The 25,422-nt window shown below is 32.8% G+C and overlaps 1 protein-coding gene across 1 annotated transcript; it reads left to right on the top strand.

Annotated features, from left to right (window-relative positions):
• Positions 1-1,870: 1,870 nt before the first annotated feature.
• Positions 1,871-16,595, top strand: LOC117916547 (P-loop NTPase domain-containing protein LPA1 homolog 2). Its single transcript, XM_034832633.1, has 8 exons — positions 1,871-2,130; positions 2,376-2,524; positions 4,399-4,733; positions 13,333-13,414; positions 14,092-14,517; positions 14,615-15,355; positions 15,533-15,643; positions 15,990-16,595. Exons 2-8 carry the CDS (start codon positions 2,378-2,380, stop codon positions 16,317-16,319), a joined length of 2,172 nt encoding a protein of 723 aa, XP_034688524.1. The 5' UTR covers positions 1,871-2,130; positions 2,376-2,377; the 3' UTR covers positions 16,320-16,595.
• Positions 16,596-25,422: the final 8,827 nt, after the last annotated feature.

Below are 25,422 nucleotides of genomic sequence, written 5' to 3'. Positions count from 1 at the left end.
TGTTTTTTATTTTCCTGTTGCTTTGGCCTGACAATTTTTCCAAAAAAAAGTACTAAATGTGTACAAGGCTCGTGAAATAATCAATCGTGCACATGCGGACACATGTGTTTGGTACGGAGAACTATAAAAGACTAGAATAAAATATTTATTGCATTTGTTATTCAATTTTTTTTAATTAAAAATATGAATAAAAATAATCAATGTTGTAAAAATCAAAACCCATTCTATGTGTGAATAAAAATTTAGAACATATTTGGTAATTTTTTAAATAATTTTAAAAAGTAATTTAAAAAAATTATTTTTTGATGTTTTGTAAAACAAAAATTTATGTGAAAATATAAAATATTTTTAACTTATTTTTAATATTTTTAAATATGTTTTTAAATCATTTTTATGTTTAATGCTTTATTTTCAATTATTTTACATGGTTATATAATTATTTTTTAAAATAACTCTTAAAAAACAAGTGAACAATAAAAAATAATTCAAATATATTATTTAAAAATACTATATTTTTTGTTATTAAAAACAAAAAATAAAAAATAATTTTTTGTTACTAAATGTATTTTCTTATTTTTTTATTCTAAAGAACAAAAATTGTTATCGAAAATGGTTATTAAAGAGGACTTTAGACTCTAATAATTTTGTTTAAAAACTATTTTCTATTCTTCGTAGCCAAAAATGATAAAATGTATTTGACAATAAAAAAAGAAAAAGAAAATGAGCAAAATGTGTTTGACAAAAAAAAAAGGCAAATAATTATCAGTTCTTAAAAACAAAAAAAATATGGTTTTAATTATTTTTTAGAATTATTTTAAAAAATAATTGTATAAATATAAAAAAAAATATTAAAAATAAAATATTTATTTTTAAAACATAAAAAACAAATTAAAAACATTTCAAATCCTCACGCAAATCTTTATCGAAAAACATTTTCCAAACAAGCGCTTAAATTTCTTATGTTAAAAGATAATTTATTATCATTGGCCTTAATTACTATCTAGGAAATCCGACCAAAATAATTTTCTCTCCTCACTATTAGAACAAGCATGGAAGTTAATTACCAAATCGCACTAGGTCTTAAGTGGGGGCACCACTTTGGGACACTCATCAATTTCACCATGACATGTCTTGTTAGACACATTTTTTCATGGTACACATCATGTTCGTTTGCACAAAGTTAGGCAAAGATTTGATTTATTACTGTTTTAGGAATAAAAATTTATTTTACCTAAATGATAACAAAATTATTAATATCAAGCAATAAAAAAGTGCAAAAATTAATGATTGGGCTCGCAAAATGCACATAAATAGAGGCAATGATACAAGAATTTGAATCAGTGTCACATCCCTCAAGGAAGGATTAAAGAGAAACCAGTTCCGATACATATATGAAGGGATATATTGTTAAAAGAAGAATTTAAATTTTATTAGAAGATGCTAAGGATGTTGATTTGCCAAAACTATATCATTAATTACTTGTCACGTTCATGATTAAGGCTAGAAACCAATGGTAGATATAGTAAGATTGCGAATCAGCGTCACACCCACTAGATGATGGAATCGGAGGGTGAGAAATTGAGGAATTGGGGGAGTATGGTGTTACGGTGGGACTGGATTCAGCAGATTTCTTGTCTGGTGTGGACCAGGGGCAGGGAGCACGTACAAACTTATGGAGGAGTCGTTTTCGGGTTTTTTATTTCCGTCTCCTTTATATTACCAAGGACAAAGCGGTTGGTCATGTTCGATTCACATGTGCCATCGATTTTCGTTGTAATTACAGGTCATGCCACTCCTCGAGGCCGGTTCTTGGGCCCGCGTTTTCTGCCCCTTTAAATTCCGGTCCCTAGGGTTTCAGTTTTCACGTCAGGCGCACATCATGGCAATTGACATTTCCGCACCGAGTGGGGGTCAAATCCGTCATTTGGTCTAGAGAGAGAAAGGGAGTGGGGGAAGAGAGAGACTCGTGGAGGCCTGTGCCTTCGATGCGTGGATGGAGGTGACACAGAATGGTGAGATCGTGTTCGAAGCTCCTCGAATGGTGATTTCAGACGATTAACAGAGCCTAACATCCTCTCTTAAGACTCTGTGGTGTGGTGCGCACTCGGTTCCAATCAATTTGGCCTTCAGGTACCATCGCGAAATCTCTTTCTCCTTCTCCTGATTCATCGTTTTGCACACCTGCATTGCTCCGAATCTCCTTGCCTTCCGATTTTCCATCGTTTTCACGCTCTTTATTGGAAAATTTTCTCAAATTCACGTTGGAACGTCTGTAATTTGGTTTGGTGTTCGGTTCAAGGTGGTTGTTTTTCTGCACGTGAGTTTTGCGTTTGATTGGACGTGACTTGAGTCAATTTGCTGTTTTGGTTCTGTAGGTATGGCGGAGGTAGCCAAACTGACGTATATAGCGGTGCTGGACGAAAGAGAGAAGACAGAGAAAGGGAAAGAGTCATTTCGTTACACGCGTGCGGTGCTGCAGAGCACTCTGCAGCTCATGGGATGCAAAGCTCGTCATGCGTTTAAGGTACTATCTTGAATTTCAAATTTCTCAATTTCAGATTTTTTTTTCTAAAATTTTAATTTCCATTTAGCTTTTATTTTGTTCTGGAAGAAATGGTAATTTTGTTAATTTGGTTAGAATTTTCCTGTTATTGCGGTTTTTGGATTTTGGTTATGGCTTGAAAGTTTCAATTAAGGAGCAGTGGGTTGCGTTCTTCTGTTGATTGTCCCGGATTGGCTGATGACAGGTGTTTACAGGGGCGGATCTGAACTGCATGTGATGCTTCTGTAAATTTTCTGCAATATCTTACATATAATTACGGAATGCTCCTTATCATGTTTAAAATTTCCAAATATATTAGAATCCCTTTGCTCAAATCTCATCTACATTGCCTTACCCTAATTATTTTGGGGTGGTTTAAGCAGATTTTACTGAGAAAAAAAAAAGTTCTCATAAAAGCCTCTTCATGTGGCATGCAATGGTATGCCTTGTAAATTTGTCCATAACACCAAGGTTGAGTATCTGAAGAAAACAGGATTGATCAATTTTGTTTTATCATTGAAAATTGTTTCCTTAGAGATTGTTCTATACAAATGCAGATTTTAATAATTTGGTTATGCTATTAATGAGTTGCTCCTGGTTTATCATGAATGTCATGATTGGCTTTATTTGGAAGGTTTTTTTGCAAAAACTGTTTGAATTTATTGAGCCACTCACTTATCGTTTTTCTCTAACCAAGGCCATTCTATGTTGAATTGCAATCCATGTTGCCATTTCAAAGGCAATGACCTGCGCTCCATTTTGCCTGTATCTTGTCTTTTTGATTCCTTACCTAAAGTAAGTTCAGTTTGTTGGTGCAGTTGTTGGTCTTCATCTGGAGGCCTTCTTCTCATTTTGTCCTCAATTAGTGCTACTTGCTTTAAAAAAGTATATTACTTCTTAAAAGAATTAAATAATTGGAAGCTGGAGGAGCCTATTTTAAAAATAAAATGAAATAAAAAAGAAAAAGAAAAAGAAAAAAGGAATGAGGAAGGCATAGTAGTTTCAAGTATTTCTTATATTGTTTCTTCAGTTGGAATATAGTTTCTTTGTTTTTTTTCCTCCATTTTCTTGGCTGCTTATGGTTTGACACTGGGTGATCCATTCATGAGTTGTTGCATCATGCTCTTTAGCATGCTTTACATTTGCTTCAAGTTAACCCAGTGAGAGGTCTGGGTTCTTAAGATATCTTTTGCAATTTCTTTTAAGTCTCCTTCAAAAGATAAGGTCTAATTTATGTTTATTATTGCATTGTTCTAGCCCAAGGGTATCTACATGAATTGTACTTCTTGAAATTTGGAAGTATTGGATAGGCAGATTATTCAAGTCTATCATGTAGTTTTCATCGGCAGCATTATTGCTAAGCTTTTCTTCAATACTTGTTGGCTCTTTGTCTCATGTTCTGATGGTTCTTAGATTTAAAAGTTTTAAATATGTTGTTCGCACATCGTCTTAGTGAGGTTTCAGTCAAATTAAGGTGAGAAAGCAAATTCCTCACAGATTTTAATCATGCAGATATCAACTTCATGTTGGATGGCAAAAGATTGTTTTAGAAGTATCAACCCGTGAAAAATTTTCTGGTGTTTTGGTTTGCCTTTTTTTTTTTTTTTTCCTTTTTTGTATCTTCCCTTCATCCCTCCTTCCTTCTTTCCATCTCTTGTTGGGTTGGGTTGGTTTTTGTATTTCCTTGTGGCATTGATTGTGTTTTTTTTTTCTTCTATTTTTTATTTTTATTTTTATTTTCTGTTCTTTCCTCTTAAGTGCAGGTGTGCTTTCATGTTCCTTCAACATTAGATCCCTAAATTTGACTGAAGAATTTGGAAAGTTATGCTGAATTCCTCTCTTTTGTTCTTGATCAGATTAGCCGAAGGGTATTTGAATTGATGAAAAGTGAATGCACTGGTGATGGCTTGGTTCCATCAGGAACTAACTTCTCAGGATTGGATACTTCAAAAATGCATTTTAAGAAAGAGGATGGTTGTTCCACTGGTGGATGCTTGGGAAAAATAGAGGCCGGCAATTGTTTGGTTGTAGAAAAAGATGGTAGAAGCAAGAGCATACCATTTGAATTGTACAAAAGACGCACAACTGTAGTTGTTAGACGAGAAACTTTCTTAGATGTTGTTTGCAGTGCTCTCACTGAATACAAGTATATGGGTCCCAACCAGAGGGCGGATTTGGTTTTAGCATGCAGGTAGCACCATTTTATAACCTTTCAAAGATATATCAATTTTAGCAACTAGTATGTGAACATTTCCTCTGCATAACTGCTCTTTTAAAGGGATCCTCTTTTCTAATGGTCAGATTTAGAGATTATTTGGTAAAATTTCCAATTCTCATTTATTTATTCTTTTTCCTTAAATGGTAGTATTTCAAATATTTGTGTTGAGACTACATGGCCCATGCGGACACAAATGTTGAGACTGTGTGTGTGTTTTGGGATGGAGCTCTTGTGTGTGTGTGTGTGTGTTGAGACTCTCTCTAGGGTTTTGATGCCTAGCTATTGTATTCTTGTTACCTATGTGTTTATGCTATTTCTACAAATATTTATTTCAGTTTAGCTTCTAGTTCATGGAAATGTATTAGGTAAATCTCCAACTAAATTGTGACCGAATCAAACTCATCAAAGTTCTCTAAGTGCAAATTTGATATTCAAAGCTTGTCCATTCTTCCTTGCCCACTCATCATTCTAGTGACCCCTCAAAACATTTCATGGTTCAATCAATAAAAGTGTTCCTTGATACTCCTCAGGTCTCTCATCTTGTGTGTTTCCTCAAGATATCTAAGGTGACAACTAAAATAGCAATTTAGGATTGGTCATAATTGGTACTCAAATGGACTATGGAAAGGTTGTGTATAAACCCAACTTAGTTTTGAACAATGCTACCCATCATTATCCATAACAATCTTGTAATGGGTCTCTGAATGAACAAATGTTTCACAAATTTTTCTAGTTACAGCTTGTCAAAAAATTGATGGACCGTTCCTTTGTATCATTTATCCTTTGCTCTAATTTTCTTTCCTTTGAGAAATTTTGGGGTAGATCAACCAATTGATCCAACACCTTTGTAGCGAACCGCTCCCTCCCATGTAGATATTTATTTTGGCCCAATGGGTCCTCACATATTTGAAACACATTTATACAATTAAGAGAAGTCTACTACATATATAGTACTAGGGACTTTTTACCTTGTCTGATGTTGGATATCATAGTCTTAATTGTCAACTGACACGAAATATGGGATGAAAAATAATAAGTTCTGTATATTAGATTGATTATACACAGTTTATTTAGGAGATTACAAGAAAAGAAATAGGAAACAAGAGATATAATAGGAAACTAACTTATTCCTAAAGCATAAAACTATCTATTTACAGATATAGGAAACTAACATGATAGGAAAATAATTCTCCTATTTTATTTACAGCTCAACACTCCCCCTCAAGTTGAGGAATAGATGTCTTCCATTTCCAGCTTGAATACAAGATCGTGAAACATTGAATTGTTCAGTCTTTTTGTTAGGATATCAGCTAATTGATGTTTTGATGGAACATAGGACATACACACTACTCCTTCCTCCAATTTTTCTTTGATGAAATGTCTATCAATCTCAATATATTTTGTCCTATCGTGTTATATAGGGTTATGAGCAATATTGATAGCTGACTTGTTGTCACAATAGAGCTTCATAGGACCATCCCACTTGATTCTCAAATCATCTAGACTAGTCTTCAGCCAAAGTAGTTCACACAACCCTTGAGCAATGGCCTTAAACTCTGATTCTGCAGACGACTTTGCTACCACATTCTGCTTTTTACTTCTCCATGTTACCAGATTACCTCCAAGAAAAGTACAATACCCTGTAGTTAATCTTCGATCCACTAGGGAACCTGCATAGTCAGCGTCAGTGTATGCTTCTAGAGCAAGAGTATTGTTCTTCTTGAACAAAATTCCTTTCCTGGGGTTGCCTTTCAAGTAATGTAGCACCCTGTAAGCAACTTGAAGATGGGGTTCTCTTGGATCATGCATGAATTGATTGATCACGCTGACCGAGTAGGAGATGTCTGGCCAAGTGTGAGCAAGGTATATGAGCCTACCAACCAGCCTCTGGTACACTCTTTTATCCACCATTGGTTCTTCTTTAGCTTCTCCCAACTTGTGGTTTGGATCCATTAGGGTAGAGACTGGTTTACACCCAATCTTCTTTGTTTCTACCAATAAATCATTCACATACTTTTGTTGAGAGATGAAGATCCCTTGTGTGGAACATGTCACCTCAATACTGAGGAAGTATTTCAGTTTCCCTAGTTCCTTTATCTCAAACTCTGTTGCTAATCTCTACTTCACTTCATGTTTTTCTCTCTTATCATTTCCAGTCATTCTGATATCGTCAACATAGATTATAAGAGCAGTTACTCCCCCTGCAACCGAGTGCTTAATGAAGAGAGTGTGGTCACCTTGGCTTTGTTTGTACTCAGACTCTTTCATGACTTTTGCAAATCTCCCAAACTAAGCCCTAAGAGATTGTTTTAGCCCATAAAGGGCCTTTTTTAGCTTGCACACCTTGTTACCTGTGTTTCCCTCAAATCCCGATGGGATGTTCATGTAAATCTCTTCATCTAAATCACCATGAAGAAATGCATTCTTAACATCATACTGTAGGAGTTGTCAATTGTAGTGGGCAGCTAGTGACAACAGGATTCTTACAGTATTCATAAAAGTCTCCTGATAATCAACTCCATAAGTTTGAGTGTACCCTTTGGCTACCAATCTTGCTTTATGTCTCTCAAGAGATCCATCAACCTTATATTTCAGTTTGAAAATCCAATTGCAATCAACAATGTTTTTTCCTTTCGGTCTTTCAACAATCTTTCATGTTTTATTCTTTTCTTATGCACTCATCTCCTATCTCATAGCATCTTTCCATTCCCTTTTTGTCAATACCTCAGAAATAGTGTTAGGAATGATAGTGGTGTTTAGACTCAATAAAATTCTTGTGGGCTGGTGATAGGTGCTTAAGAGACACATAGTGTGATAGTGAATAGAGTGGTCGGTTAGTGCATTCTCTGGTGCATTTTCTGACAGCAATGGGAAGGGCTATGTCTAGGTTGTCTGTTGAGTCAGGGGAAGTTTCATCAGGTTGTGTATGTAAAGGTGGGTCTGATCTTACCGTGATTTCATTCTCAGGGTCTGAGTTGGATTCTTGGACTTGTTTTTGTTTTGGAATGGCGTTTTCCCTTGAATACACCTTAGGAAACATTAGAAAATTGTGAGTGACACTGGTTGGAACAGGGGATAACACGGGTTCAGTGGTAGCTAAACAGGAGATGACACGGGTTCTTCATCACCATGGGTTGAGACATGAGAAAGGTCAAGAGGTTCAAAGGACTCACAAGGACTATCTTCCATCATTGAAATCTCCCCCTAAAGAGAGGACTTGGGGAAAAAAGGTTTATTTTTCTGTGAAGGTGACATCTACAGAGATGTAAAATTTTATGGCTGAGGGATTGTAACACTTGTATCCTTTTTTAGTGGATGAGTAACCAAGGAAGACACATTTTATGGCTCGGGGGTCTAGCTAGTCTCTATGTTGGCTGTGGACATGAACAAATGCAATGCACCCAAATACCCTAGGAGTGAGCCCATTTGAGGTTCTGAAGTGTGGATAGAAACTCGTAAGTATCTCTACGAGGCTTTTATTGTCTAACACTCGTGAGAGAATTCTATTTATCATGTATGTGGCAGTAAGAACAGCTTCCCCCCAATAGGACTTAGGAACATTCCATTGAAAGAGTAAGGCTCGAGTTGTGTTGAGTAAATGCCCATTTTTCCTCTCGGCTACCCCATTTTGTTGGGGTGTGTTAGCACATGATGAGTCATGGAGAATGCCCTATGATTGAAAATAGGGTGACAAAATCTGGTTGAAGTAATCTCTAGCATTGTCTGTCCTAAAGCTTTTTATTGTAACCCCAAATTGGTTTTGAACCATTGAGTGGAAATTAGGTATAACAATGCTAACATCAGATTTTTGTTTAAGAAGAAAGATCCATGTAACCCGAGTGCAGTCATCAATTAAGGATACAAACCAACGAGCCCCAAAAACATTAGGTATAGTCGAAGGACCCCATATGTCACTATGAATCAAATGAAAAGGATGAGAACTTCTTTTATTGCTAATAGGAAAAGATACATGAATATGTTTTTGCCAATTCACAAGTTTCGCAATGAACTCAGAAATATCTAATCCTTGAAACAAATGAGGATACATGACCTTTAAAACCCTAAAAAATGGATGACCTAGACGTAGGTGATACAGCCAAATGGTATCTTTATTTGAGGAACTGAGAAAAGACAATGACAAATTATTACTAGTTTTCTGAGATGATTCAAGGTGGTAAAGACTATTCCTTTCCTTAGCAAGTCCAATCCTCCTTCTTGAGCCTTGTTCCTGAAAAATATAATAAGAAGGGAAAAAAATAGCATAACATTTAAGATCATGGGTAAGCTTTTGAATGGAAACAAGGTTGGTCGACAATTTTGGTACATGGAGGACATTTTTAAGAATAAGGGTAGATGTGATGTATATGTCTCTGAAACCTGCAACGGTAACTAAAGAGCCATTGGCCAATGCAATTTTCTTGTTACTTAGGCTTGGGGTATAGGTATGGAAAAGTTAAGATTTGGAGATTATATGGTTTGTGGCACCGGAGTCTATTATCTAAGAGTTATCATAAACCCTGCATGAGGCATTTATGCAAAAAAAGAGTGAAGGTGTACCTAAAAGAGCCAAAGAACAAGTTCCAATAGGTTTGTCAAGGGATCCCAACAAGCTTCTCAGCTTTTCCATTTCTTCACTATTGAACCCGCCTATTGCTGAATTTTCCTCAGTTTTGGGCTGCTCTGCCATGTGTGTTTGAGGTCTTTGCTACCCTCCACGGTTTCCCCATTCACGACTTGGTGGTTTACCATTCAGCTTCCAACACTTCTCTTTTGTGTGTCTTGGTTTTTTGCAAAAGGTGCACCAGAGATTGTCCTTGTTCTCCTTCCACTAATTGTCTCAGATCATTCTTTCCTTGCTCTGAATATTCTGTTTTTGCAACTAGGGCCGATCCATCCAAGGTTTGTGGTTCAAGCATAACACTCCTTCGGCTTTCCTTGCCTCAAATCAGTGCCACCACCTCATTAAAGCATGGAACCTCCTGCATGCCAAGAATCTGGATTCTCACTTGATCAAATTCTTGGTTAAGCCCAACAAGAAAATCATAGACTCTATCTTGTTCAATGAAATCCTTTAGAACAACGGCATCCTCAGGACATTTGGTTTTTATCACCTTATAATGATCAAGTTCTTGCCACAAAGCTTTCAATTGATTGGCATATTCAGTAACTGTTTTACTTCCCTATTTTGCAGCAATCTTCTTTACCTTAACCTCATATACTTGAGCCACATCTCTAGCTTTTGAATACGTTTGTTGGATTGCGTCCCAAATATCCTTAGCCGTAGCCAAGAACATACATGTGTCGCTAATCTCAGGAGTCATAGAATTCCACAGCCACACCATAATCATAGAATCTTCTTCATCCCATGCTTCAAAATGGGGATCTCTTGGTTTCGGCCCTATACCCATAAGATGACTGATCTTCTCTTTCCCTTTCAGCACAATGCGAACAAGTTGAGACCATTTAAGGTAATTTTTTCCATCCAGCCTATACCAGCCTGAATGTTTTGCAATTCCCCGGGTTGTTGAGATCAAACAATCTCCTTTGATTGTGCTATAGTAGTCGTCTCTGCAACCTCCGACATCTTCCACGAAAAAACCTGATCTCTTGGGAATTAAGGTAGATCGTGAAACAAAAAAAAAAAAAACAACAACAACAACAATGAAGGTTGGTAAAAGAACAGGTGAATAAAAAAAATCCAACTATGAAGGCCAGAATGATGCTCAGGTCTTAAAAACCTACAACTCTGATACCATGACATGAAATATGGGATGAAAAATAATAAGTTCTATATATTAGATTGACTATACACAGTTTATATAGGAGATTACAAGAGAAGAAATAAGAAACAAGAGACATAATAGGAAACTAACTTATTCCTAAATCATAAAACTATCTATTTATAGAAATAGGAAACTAACATAATAGGAAAATAATTCTTCTATTCTATTTACAACTCAACATCAACCTTTTAGGTCTCTTGAAACAAATGTGTTCAAGTAATTTTAGACTCCTATGAACTCCACTTGCTAGCTTATTGATGGCCCATGGTAGACAGGTTATGCAAAGATCATTGTGCATATAGATACCACCATTTTCCTTGCACCTTATACACTATATCTTAGTTCCAAGATTCTTCTATATGAGCTGGAGCTGCTGCTCCAGGACCTTGATTCCATGCTTGTTATTCAGAGTCTTGAAAGGCTTGCATTCTCTTGGACACAAGTTTGAGCCTTCATGATTGAACTTCAAACTAACCGAAGACAAGTTAGAATGATCAAGAAATAGAAAGTAAATAATTTTTTTCAGAAGAAAATAGGAAAGGGCATTACAACAGCTTAGGAATCAAAAGTAAAAAAAAAACTGCCTTCTACCTCAAAATTGTTAAAGCTTGAAAAAGAGACCATCTATCTAATTATTCTTGTTCTAAAAACTTATAATTCCTCCCTGAACCTACTTCTGCATTGGCTTCCACTTCATGCTTTTAAGCTCCCTCCATTTCCCATGGCAAGATTTATGACAGATTCAAAGCATTTTGAGACCTTAGTATTCTTTTCCACAATTCAATACATATACAATATATATGACAGACAAATATGACAGATTCATAGCCTTTTGAAACCTCAGCATTCTTTTCCACAATTCAATACTATATATATATATATAATTCCCAACTGTTTTTGCACCCTATGCTCATCTGGAGTTGTCTAAAGATCATTTTCTGTCTTCATCACAGCATGAAGTATCTGTCCCATTAACATCACACAACCTGCCTTCACTAGTTTCCTCTTTTTTTGGAAGAGGAGTTGGGGCCTCTGGACCCTGTTTTTCTTCATGCTAACTCATGACTTCATTTGATGAGGCATTTCTAGTGAATCTTGGAAAGCAATTTTTTCCCCTATTTTTATACTTAATACTGTTTCTATGAAAATCTATGGTAGCTTCTTTGTTTGAGGGGGACCTTGTTCTACAGGGTTCTTTAATTCTGTTGTACTTATCCTAATCTCTAGGAAAAATTCCTTGATTCTTCAACTTCAATGAAATAGGACTAGTTACCTTCATTGATACACTGTAACATTTGGATGAAATATAATCAGAGTCAAATATTTCTTATTGATTCCTATCCTTTGAGTAGGTCATTTTTTTTAATGCCATTTCGTGCTGTACAATTCTTTTGTTTGTGGGATTCTTTTGTTACAAACAGTAATGAAAAGAAAGAATGGATTGCTACCTATGCCTAGGCCGCCGATAAATTTGAAATTTTATTGATAGGATCTTGTTATAAATAACTCCCGACAACTTTAGAGAAAAAGAGGCACTTACCTACTGTAGAGATGGTGCAATTTGACCTTTGTTTTTTTTTATCGGTGCTTCTTGGTTTAGGTTAACACCAACCACAAACTGAACTGCCCAAGTTTGATAAACTGATGCTGAAGCTGAACTGTGCTGACCAGTGATGAAAACCAAACCATACCACAATAAAAGTGGACTTGGTTTGACTGCTCTAGCTGCATAATATTCTTTTTTCAAGAACCTCAGACAAATGAATAGGTGCATGCTTGCAGTGATCCAACCATTACTCTCTAACCTTGCAGCAATACCAGCACATAATTGTATCTAACCAAATGTCAATTTCAAAGTCTCCAAACAAGCACGAATAATGGTGCATCATCTGCATGTCTTTAAATAAATTACTAGTCAATGTGGTGGTCTATTATTAGGATTAGGGCATGTGACATGAGAAATATTATGCTCCAAGGACATGCCTACATTTGGAATAGATCATGGTGCCCATGAACCACTTAATTTAAGAATTTATATTTTACAAACAGGACAAAATTTTCTTCTGTAATTTTTTTTCCCATGTCTCTTTGATTGTTTTTAAACAGGGCCTTTGCCAATTTTCTTTTCTCATGAATTAGGCCATCACACTCACTAGTATCATGTTTTTTGTTAAGTTTATATTAAATAAACACCAAATTTCCAGATGAAGTTACCAATAAATGATTCATCAGGTTGGAAAGAAGCCACTTCATTGTATACTGTCAAATTTCCCAGGATATAAAATAGCAGAGAATCTATGTTATGGAGTTCCAAGCATTCTATCTTCTTTCACCATAGCAGGGTATGCATTGGGATGTCATACACATGGTCTCCAACAATATGGCATGCATAGACAGTCGGCTAGATAGGCACTGGACTCAATGTCAATGAGTTTTTTGCCTTCTCCTAGTGTGAAACATAAAACGCTGATCTTGTCCTCATCAGCCACAGGATAAGCTGCTGGTCTCATTGTATTTGCACTATTTAAATAACTCCAGAACTTCCTCTGTGCTCTGAACTTATAAACTTAGTTCATCTTTATGTTCAGAATGATGTTGCTATTTGGTTGTTACAGCCTTATGGGTTATCTCTATCCAGAAAGGAGATTTATCTGATGAATTTCCTTTCTCCATTTTTGTTTTTGTTTTTTTTTTGTGTGTGTGTCACAATACATGATTTTTGGTAGAATCCTGCAATGCACTTGTATCTTTCTCCTTTTTTCCTCTGAGAAATTGTTTTCACCTTTCAGAATCCGAGAAAGGAAGGAATCTGTAACAGTGCTGTTGTGTGGCACTAGTGGCTGTGGCAAATCTACTTTGTCTGCATTGCTGGTAATTCATTCTTTTTTATTAGAAATACTGATGTTCTTTTCTGCAACTTAAGATATACTATATATAGCACTAGATGTGGGTTTTGCCATTCCTCCCCATTTTCTGCATTTAGAAAATACTTCTTTTAAGTTCTAAGGTGACATTGCAGGCTTTGAAATGTTTTACTGATGATGATCAATAAAAGGAAGTGTATGCATGTGCCAATCTTGCCCTTCCAATATATGATGTACCTAATTGCATTCTAATTTCAGTCAAGTGACAACTGAATGTGTTAAACATTTTCTTTGAGAAATTTTTGCAATGGCTCTTTTTTCCCTTGATATTTTATGTTCTTTGGGAGGAAATGTTGCAATGTGAACAATTGAAATACTTGACCTTAGTCTTTTAGGCCATTAGTGGAAACAAAAGCAGCAGACTGATTTCGATAAGTAGTGTGGTTTCTTACATCCAACTTCTCCAACTTATTTTGTTCTACATACTGAGGTTTATGCACTACCTATTGCTTTAAGCTTATCAATGGAGTTTCGATGTGGAAAACATTTCTTTGTTTTCCATTTTTTAATCTATTTCTAACTTTGAGTATTGAAATTGGGCAAATATGAGAAACCACATATTATTTCTGTAAACATTTACAATTTCAATGGGTCAAAAATTTGAGCCTACCATATCCCTTGCAGGGTAGCAGGTTGGGAATTACGACTGTGATATCTACTGACTCGATTCGGCACATGATGAGGAGTTTTGCAGATGAAAAGCAAAATCCCCTGCTCTGGGCTTCAACCTACCATGCTGGGGAATGTTTGGATCCAGTTGCTGTGTCAGAGGCAAAGGCCAAAAGGAAAGCAAAAAAATTAGCCCACATTTCACACTCTCGTCCTAAGGATGAGGCATTTGAGGGTTCCAGAACTGGGAAATCTGAAACCCGACCATCAGAAGTGGGTTCTAGTACTGCTGAATTAATCCGTCCAAAACAGATGGCAATTGAAGGATTTAAGGCACAAAGTGAGATGGTTATTGACAGTCTTGATCGGCTGATCACTGCATGGGAAGAGCGAAAAGAGTCGGTAGTTGTTGAAGGTGTTCACCTAAGTCTAAATTTTGTGGTGAGTGTATTCACTAATTCTAATTTTTTTTTTTCCTTCTCCTGACAGAATCTTTTAGTGTTTTGTTTTTAGTTACAATGGTTGTTCCAATTGGCAGATGGGGCTTATGAAGAAACATCCGTCAATCATACCATTCATGATATACATCACAAATGAAGACAAACACTTGGAACGATTTGCTGTTCGTGCAAAGTATATGACACTGGACCCTGCAAAAAACAAATATGTGAAGTATATTCAAAATATCAGAACAATCCAAGAATACCTCTGTAATCGAGCTGACAAACATCTGGTCCCCAAAATAAATAATACAAATGTTGATAAGAGTGTGGCAGCCATTCATGCAACAGTCTTTGGCTGCCTACGAAGACGTGAGGCAGGGGAGCAACTTTATGACCCCACCACTAACACAGTTACTGTAATTGATGAAGAATACAGGAGTCAGTGTGCGGCCAATTCATTGAGCTCCAAGGGAATGTTTCAACTGATCCAAAGGCAAGGCTCTTTTAGGCATCTGATGGCTCTCGTTAATACTGATGGATCTGTGGCAAAAGCTTGGCCTGTTGATTCATTGGATGGTAATGGGAAGCCTATCCTGGGCGATAGGACTGAGAAGGGAATTGGGATCCCTATGTATGGACCCTTGCAGATTGGAAAGGCTGAACCAATTAATCTTCAGTTTGGTCACTTTGGGATAAGTGCTTGGCCCAGTGAAAGTTGTGGTACAAGTCATGCTGGAAGTGTTGATGAGTCAAAAGGTGATGGAACTGAGACTAGTAGTAGATATTACTCTTCTTGCTGCAGCTCACCAAGGATGTCTGATGGACCTTCCAAGGAGGTATTTCCCAACTCCCAAGTGTTATTTTGGAGTTTGTTCAAAATTTGCTCTGTTGGTACTTGGTGCTTGTTATTGCATATGAAATAAATCAAGAAAATGCAATAGTGCAGATCATTGTTTTCTTTGTTTCTGTTTACTGTTCTATCTGGATGTCTGATTGTTTTCTTGTTCTCCCAGCTGAAGGAGGAACATTCAGTGTTTGGTAGTGATGAAGAGGTTGATGATCCACCTGAGGTGGACAGTGATGAGGATCTCAGCGATGACGGCAACAAGCTGATCCATGAGGAGGTACTAAAATGGCTTAGTGATTTAAATTTTAATGTTGGATTTGAGTTTGATATGAATTTCTGGAATGGTCCTCGAGAGTTTGGTGGACTCTCTTCAGGCCAAGAAATTGTGCCAAATAATTTTGTCATTGGTGATCATGTTATATGGTGAATTTTGTAATGATAGGGACATGTGGCATATCAGATACGAGAATTAGACGGTATAATACATACCTTGTGATGATTTCAAATTAAAGCAGATGGTTGAGGCATTTACCTCTGAGTCATCTTGCTACAAAAACTGTCTAAAGTTTTGAACTCTCCTGTAAAGCGATATAATTTTTACTCCAATTTTCTCTATCTTACAGGAGGGCTCAGTTGATGAGGAATCTACAAAATCAGATGAAGAATATGATGATCTGGCAATGCAGGATATGCAAGAGAATGGAGAGTGGTTAGATGATGTTAAACTAGGGCTTGATCATCAGGGGCAATCAGTAGGTATGCTAGGTGACAGGTACAGACAGAATCTAGACCTCTTCCTAAGGAGTAGAACAAGAAATGAGCCGATGTCTGAGCCACCATGCTCTTATGCCGGCAACTTCAAAATGAGAAAACGTTCCCTCAGCATTCCCGCCTTGGGGAAGCATGGGTCATTGATCAATGGTCCCATTCTCTCTGGAGCTTCTCAGGGGTAGGACAATTTTGCAGGGTGGTTTCATTTTCCTGTTATGTTGTCTCCCTGTTTCCCTTTTTTTTTTCTTTTTCCGTCTGCTTTTGTCTTTTTTAGATAGATTATCTAGGCACTTTGTCTCTCTTTCACTTTCTTGTGCATAGAAATGCTTAGTATGGTGGGAAGCACCTTGTCTCTCGTTCACTCTCTTGTGCATAGAAATGCTTAGTATGGTGGGAATTACTGGAATGGTTTATGATTTGCAGTTTATAATTTTTAGTGTCAGGGCACGGCAAAAGGATGTTTGAGCTTTTTGGTTGGTCCAATTAACTATTATCTTCAACCACCCGGCACAGTGCCTGATCTCAGAAGCAACTCAAAACTCCAAAGGTTTAGAGAGTATTTGGGAAAACAATTAAGCCAATAATGGGAAAAAAAAACGTTCAAAACTGATTAAACTACACACTAGTGTTACTAATAACGATCAAGTAATGTTTGTTGATAGAAGTTGTTCCTCATATGGTAAGTCGATTTTGTACTTATAAATGGGTAGAGATCAGTTTCAATTTGAGAAAATAAAATAGAAGCCATTATGAAAGAGAAAACTTCGAACATATCTTTTATGAGTTCGAGAAGACGCCGAAAACAGGATGATTTTTGAGGATTTACCTCAGTGTTGTATGCGTAGTATTTTCAGAAATAACGGGAAATATAAAAGATTATATCCATGAGAGCACATTATTGCATCAAGCAGTGGAGCGTATTATAGAGTTTTTAAATATAATTTTATTTGTAAAAATAATAAATAATTTTTTTATAAGAAATATTTTTAGAAAAATTGAAAATATTATTAAAGAAACTATTTTTTTAATTTATATTTAGGTTAGTAAATTATTTTGGGAGAATTACCCAATAGGGTAGGCTGAAAAGAATAATTATTAGGAAGACTCACTTATCTCGGGGATTTTTAGAGGACAATTTTACCCTTAAATATGTTTTCTATATTATTTATAAATAAATTTGAGATTGTCAATGATATGAGGCTCATACATGATGATAAGTACTGGTAATCAACAGTACATTTTTTAACAATCAAGTGATTGTTTAAAATTTGTTATTTTTTTCTTTAATTTTTCAAAAAAAAAATTGAGATTTTTTAAAAGAATCTTGTAAAAAAAAAGAATTTTCAATATCTCATAAATAAAAACCATATCCTAAGGTTATTATATCGTTTTATATATGAAACATACAATTAAAAACTTTGTTACCATAATATAATGAATAATTATTTTTTACGAGCACTCATCAATTGAATAATATATAAATATTCAATTGACTAACACACACCTATTAAATGGAATAACTTACAATTATTCACCGGGTAATATAGCACGCGAGAAAATTAAATAAAAATAAATTAAATTATGTTGTAATATATTGTAATGATAGTGTATTTATATTGTAAGTATAATGCATTTATATCGTACATATATTTCATTACAAAAGTAATAATTCTAAAAATGCTTATTCATATCCTATTGGTATTAACATATCGTATCAATATATTAATAACATTCATTTAGTGTATTAAAATTATTTAATAATTTTTGTATATATATATAACTACGAGTCTCGTGAATTCAAATTACTATTTCATTTGGTTTCAAAAATTATTTACGATATAGATATGTTATGAAATATGGTATGATCATACAAAATGATCATTTTTATAAAAAAATTCAAAATTTTCCTAATTAGGTTTTATTGTAATATCATATAAGTGTATTTATATTATAATTATAACATATTTTTGTTGTACTTGCATTTTATAATAAAAGTAATAATCTTGATGATCACTTTTTATATCTTATTAATATTTAACATATTAAATATATTAACATCATCCACTCGATGCATTGAGAAAAAAAAATTATATATAAAAAAAAAACACCAAGGAAAAAAAAAATCATATAAATTTTAAAAAATTACTTTATTATAAAAATAAAAAATGATTAAACCTTCTTCATCATTTTCTTATTCTTTTTAGATAATCTAAATGAAAACATAATATATCTTGCTTGAATTTAATATAAAAACATAATTTATCAATTTAAAATTATAATATATATATGAAAAAAATCATCATTTTTATTATACAATTATAAAACTTATTTTTTTCTTAATAAAATTAAAAATTAGAATAAAAATAAAAAATGTAAAAAAAAACAATAAATGATATTTTGAAAATATTTTTTAAAAGTATTTTTGTTTTAAATAGTAAATTTAAATAACAAATTATATATAATTGTAAGGATTAAACCCACAATTTTGATTTAAAATTTGAATATCAATAATTACAATAAATGTGGGATTCGTACACCATAAATGTCTTGACAAATTAAGTGAAGTGCTTTAAATGCTTTGAATTTTAAAAGTTTTAGTTGAAAGGCAATTTTAGTATTTAAGCCTATTAAAGTTCTCCTCAATAATTATTAGAAGAGACCACCATTTCTAGTAATTGTTCCAACTCAACTCACCCTATTAGGTAATTCTCCCAACTATTTTTTATTTTAAAACTAAGAGGTTTAATTTTTTTTTCTTAAGGAAATTCTCTTATGTTTAATTTTATTCATAAAATTTGAGAAAATTAAATCTAATAAAAAACCAAAACCAGAGGTCTTCAATTAAAGTTTTTTTGTGTAAATAAAATTCATTCTTTGAAGAAGAAAATTAATTATCATATTAATAATTTTTCCTTTTCTTTTTATTTTCTAGTCTCTCAAAGAAGAAAAAAATAATAATAATAGAGCCCATTCTTTGATTTTATATCAAATACGTTGGGATAAATCTATAATCTAGTTTGGTCGTTTTGAAAAGATTGAAAGAAAATATAAAAGAAATAATATTATAATAATATAAGAGAATATTCTTGAGGGAAAAAAAAATTCATAACCTAGTTCAAATAACATTTTTTTTTCAAATTTTTTTTTTTAGTATTGAGAACATGTTTTAACTTTTTCCTAATTTACTCTTTCAAGTTTTTAACTTAGCAAACTTTTTTTTTTTCTTTTTAAGTTCTATTTTTTGTTAAGATTATTTTCTTTTATTATTTATTTTAATCTTACGAGTATGTCCTAACTTTTTACTTATTCATTTTTTTTTTAGATTTTCAACTTATTAGATACTTTTTTTTTGTGTATTATACACCATTTAAGTTTATGCGAGTTAAGAGCAATGCAATTTTGGCTCATGTTCTAAGGATCATCACTTATCTTGATTTTGATAAATGATAAACGCATGTTCTTATAATAAAGTTTAATTCAGAGCCTGAGAACTTTCTTAAGCCTTTTAAAGAACAAACAAAAATCCTTTAAGTTGTCTTGATCTTTGGCCTTGAAGGTGGAATGCATGAAAAAAAAATTTGTCTCTCGTTTCATAATTCTCCATAATCTTGTTGAAAGTCAATGATAATTTGGTTTTAAGTAAACTTATAAAGAACTTTGTTGAATATTATGAAAAACAAAAGAAAATTTTAACATGGTGTTTTTTGACCTTGAGAGTGAAAGAATTATATATTTTTATTTTATTTTATCATATTTGATATTCTTTCATATGTTTGTTAAAGAATATTTGAAGTTTAATCATAGTTTTTTAAAGCCTCATTTTATTTTTTTTAAGCTTTGAGTTGCATCTTCTTCTTCTTCTTTTTTTTTTTTTTTGAAGTCTTTCACATCAATTTGTAAAGTGATGTTGCTTTCACTTCTTCAGTTTAAGGAATTTGTTCCTATGATTTCATAAAATAATTTTCTTAATTTAAGGAAATTTTCTCCTTAATTTAAGAATAAGAATTTTTTTTCTTTGGCATAATTTTTTAAAAATCTATTTCTTTGTCACTAAAGTTTAAGCTATTTTAGGTTAGGAGCAGTGTGTAGTTTAGGTTTGTTTTTTAAAGAGCATCACTATTTTTCAACTTTTGTTGTATTAGATAGTTGAAGTTCATCTGTAGGTTTCATATTATCAATTAGTTGAACACTTGTGGTAATAACTTGTTTGAATGAACAACTTCAGCTTATAAATAACTTGTATATATTCTTACTTGAGAGAGAAAAAATTTTCTATTTGTGGAGCATAGCAATATGTAAACGTTAAAAAATAATTATATTTAAATTTGATTTCAGACTTCCTTTATCCTTATTGGTGATACATTTGCCCCCATTAGTGTCATCTTTAAGTTCTTCAATGGACATATTTTTACTTGCATTTATTTTTAACTCTACACTTTGTGTTTGTGTAGGTAATTCTTCAAAAGTTTTTGAATTGATTCTTTATAAGATGTAATAAAATTCCCAATCCATTCCTTGGGTGTAAATTTGGATGATAGAGGTTCATATATATATATAAAATTAATCATGGTTCACATTTTTTGTTGTTTAGTATAGGTGAGTTCAAACATGCTATGACATGACGAGTACTATAAAAATGATTGAGGAGAACTTTAAAGATTTATCTACCAACTGAATGCATATCCTTTCAATGAGTAAACAAATTACTTGACTTAATTGAACATTATTGCTTGTTTCCAAAAAGTGAATTATATGTTGTTTTGAGTTTCCTGTCCTATCAAAATATTGAAATTTTGGTAGTTGGTAACCTATTGGCATCTATGTTAGTTCAATCCTTTATGTATATGGTTATGCATATGTGAGAGAATGATAAAATCTACCATTCAATGTTTCTTTTATTATCCCTAAAATGAGGTCTTTTAATGGATTTGTAATGACAAACTCATTTGAAGAAACTTTAATGGTTTTTGTGGCATCCTTTCTTTTAAAGAAAATTTCAAAGTTATCTTGGGATGAATCTTGACATGGATGAATGTTATCATTTATTAGTCCTACTATGAGTCTAAACTTGTGGAAAAGTGCATTGATCCTGACATCTTGCTCTTGATTATATATTACAAGTGCTTCGATAGCCCTAGCCAATCTCATAACTTGCTCTTTAATAAAGTATGCTTTAATCACCATAATAAACATGATAGTATTATTTAATGTTATAAAAGTTTCTTTGAGGAAATCCACATGAAGATGTAGATATAGATAAGGTATCATACCTCTTTTATTTTTAGTTGATTAAATGCATATGGTTTGAATGTTTTTCATAAGAGATGGTTGTGTACCATTTACTTCCTAGGTTCTTATGTGAGGTCACTTCATAATTTGTAACTTGATTAGGAAAAGAAATAATTTGGGTTTACCATTGGGAAGATGCTTTTGTCGTGCTTCAGGTCATGTGGCAAAAACTTTTCTTAGGCTCAATGTAGAGATCTTTCATTTAATGAAAACAAAGATAACAGTAAGATATCTGATCAAGTGTACCAAAAATTTATACATAATTCTTTTTTTATTTAAAGAAAGGTGCGAGTACAATTTCTATTTTGTCTTTTGATTATTCTTTTTTTAGTTGTTAATCGAGAGGTTGAAGAAGCTTGATATAGAATAGCTTGAATTTAATTTGAGCTTTAACTTTATTTAGTTTTGAATTTAATTTGACTTGGGTTTTGTGTTAACTTAGGTCTTATTATGATTTGAACGTTGGCTTAACTTACGCCATCGTGTGACTTGGGCTTTGGCTTGATTTGAACAATATTGATTGAGGGTTGAGCAACTTCATCTCATATTGAAGAAGTCTTTTATAGATTTTAATATTAAAGTTTAAAAGACTTTAAAGAAATTGATGATTCATTGAAGCCTCATTTGAAAAAGCTTTGGATCTCCCTTGAGGTGCTCCTCTCCAACTCTTGCTATAATTAAAAATAACATTTGAGGTGATTAAAAAGTCTATATTTTAGTGTATAATTTCTTACTTTATGGGACTTGATAATTACTTTTTTCAATTATCAAATTTGCTAATTATTGACATTTTTTTTAAAAAAAAATTGACATAATATATATGTTTTCTTTATTTAACTAAAATAAGACTTGATAATTACTTTTTTCAAATATCAAATTTACTAATGACTATTTTTTTTTTAAATTGACAGAATATACATGTTTTCTTTATTTAACTGAAAGAGAACTTGTACACTATATGATGACTTTTAATTGATCATAATTTAAATTAATTATAGAAGTATCTTCATCTTCTTTCTCTCTCTTAAACCCATGTCTTAAATCCATGCTTTTTTTTTCTACTTTTTTTCTTCATCTTATTTTATCTTTCCCACTTCAAATTCAAAACAAGGAAAAAATAATTAAGTACATAAAAAGTAGCATATATGACTATAAGAAGGTGGGGGAAATGATGAAAAAAATATTGTTAGGGTTAGGATTAGGATTTGAATAAAGAGAGAGTATGAAGACATTTTCATATTTCATATGCCTTTTTTTTACTAAAAAATAAAAAAGTTAGAGGATTGTTAAATATATCAACCTTAACTCTCCCTTCATTCACCGTTTTTTTTTTAAATAAAAAAAAATATATATAGGTATAAAATGATAAAATTGCTACTTCTTATCCTAACCCTCTTCTTCAACTCTATTTTTCTTTTTCTTTTTTTCTTTCTTCCATTTTCTTCATTCCTTCCCTTCTCTTTTCCTTCATCTTCTTCCATAATTTTAATTTTTAAACACTAAAATAGAAAAAACAAAAGGAAAAAATGGAAAAAAGAAAAGAAAAAAGAAAAAAACAAGTGTGTGATTAAGCTATCAACCATGACCAGTAGCAATGTTTGGTCTCACAAGAGTGAGAAAAAAGATGAATCCCTCCCTTCTATTTTCCTTCATCTTCTTCCTTAATTTTAATTTTTAAACACTAAAATAGAAAAAAACAAAAAGAAAAAATATGAAAAAAAAAATGGAGAAGAAAAAGGGTGTGTGATTAAGCTACCAACCATGACCAGTAGCAATGTTTGGTTGCACAAAAGTGAGAAAGAAGATGAAGGGAAGAGAAAGAAAAGAAAAAGAAAAAGAAAAAAAATGGAGTTATATAAAAAGGTTAGCTTTGGATGGGTGGGGTTGAAAGGTTGAAAAATAGGGTAGTTTATCCTTTTACACTTATAATTTATTTTTAAAGGAAAAAAGAAAAAAAAAAGTAGATGTAAGGAGAGGTTAGGAGTTAATTAGGAAAGAAGAGAATGACAGACATGAAGTAAAGGGCGAAAAGAAATAAAGGAAAATAAGATAAAAGTAGAGTTAAAAGAATGTTAAAATTATAAACCGACTTAAAGTCAAATTAGAATAATTTTAAGAATTTGATTAGAAATTATTATTCATTTAGATTTCTTATGTTAATTAGGATTCTTAGTCTATTATGAATTGGAATTATAATACAAGTATGATTAGTTTATTATAAATAAGTTTCTTATTATGTTGCAAAAAGAGAGAATAAAATATAGTAAAATAATATTTTAGTAAAAATATTATCAATACCTAATCGTATGGGTTCAAACAAGTGGTATAATTAAGAGCTAGAAAATTAGGGAAGGAAAAGGCCATATTTGAGCTAGAATACTAGGGAATATGCAAAATATTAAGAAAGTTACACTTTTGTTGATGAAATTATGACTATAAATAATAACTCAATTCATCCTCATCTACTAAAATTCATAAATAGGAATTTCGATAATTGATGTATTTAGATTCAAAAGCATGTCTTATTTAAATCTCAAGATTTATGAAATCTAGTGAATAATAGTTACAACAAAATGACCAATTCAAAAAAATTCAAGACATTATTTGCTAGGATAAAACCCTTAAAAGTATGATATGATATAACATTTTATAGGTTTATTATTCATTTAATAAGATTTCAATTTCCTTATTTATCTATTTGTTTCATGTATTATACCTTATGAACATTCTGGTTTGACATCTTTTACATTATACATAATTTTGGTGCATTAGGAGTTGTATGGAGTATTCAAGTCATGAGTTTCTTATAAGTAAATGATTTCTTCACAATTGGTTTATGAACTTAGACACTCCATTTGAGACTACATTGCACTACTTCCTAATTAGAAGAATGAATGGTCTTGGTCATGAAGATAGGGTTCTCATGGTATGTATGGTTACACATTGGAAATGACCTATTATGGATCATGACATTTGGTTATTAGGTAGTCATGATTTCATCAAGTTGGTATGTGTTGTATGGTTTTTCAATCTTGAAAGGATATTGGCCTTGTGCTAAAGTTTGTGGTAACTTTGACTTATTAGTAAGATCCTAAGGATGTCATATATTCTCTAATTATTGGGTTATTATTGATAGAGATCGTTAACAATAAGGATTCTCAACAGAGGCACCATGATATCTCATGAGATTGAGATAATGTGTTTTCGTAGGCGATCTTAAGTACGTGTCTTTAGGAAATCTATGGTCATAGTAGTTTTTTAATTGAAACTTAACATATGCTCTTTGTGAGTTGAGTATGTCAGCTGATCACATAACAAAAAAATTTGAGACTAAGGATTATATAGATAATCTTGAAAGACTAATAATATTCGCCTTGTTAAATTAATGGATAGTAGGTCACAAACTTTAGTTCTTGTATCTCGTTGTAAAATACATAAGATTGACAATCTGTAGTAGGATGTTAAGTCAACTTGAAAATTGAATTTTGAGAGAGACGGTATTTTCCTATGGGTCATAGTAGTCTCTTCTCGAGCCTAGTTTCCATGGTGACACAATTTATAAGAGTTAGTTCAGTTCTTATATAGGTTATTTTGGTAAATACACAATTAAATAAGAGATTGTGAATAATCTCTTTGGACTAGGCTAATTGATTAATAATAACTCAAATAAGGTTAATTAATCAATTATGACCTAAATATGTTAGTTTAAATGGCCTAAGCCCAAGATTGACTCAAGTCACTAAGCTAATGGAAGCTTATATAAATCCCCTTAAGGGGTTAAGGCTTCACTCTTGACAATCTATTCCTCTAGTTCACTCTAGAGAGAGAGAACCTTAGCCACCAACCCTCTCAAATGTTTCCACTATTTTGTGTCAAGATCTAGAATAGGCCATCGAGCAAAAGATCATTGGAATATTTGTGAAAATCTACAACATTTGCTATATTTTTTTACATCTATAGATCAACAAAATTTGATATGAGAGCAATCAAATCTAA

Source organism: Vitis riparia, chromosome 6 (genome assembly GCF_004353265.1).
Source record: "Vitis riparia cultivar Riparia Gloire de Montpellier isolate 1030 chromosome 6, EGFV_Vit.rip_1.0, whole genome shotgun sequence".
Taxonomy (NCBI): Eukaryota; Viridiplantae; Streptophyta; class Magnoliopsida; order Vitales; family Vitaceae; genus Vitis; species Vitis riparia.
This window is presented reverse-complemented; position numbering and strand designations above follow the sequence as displayed.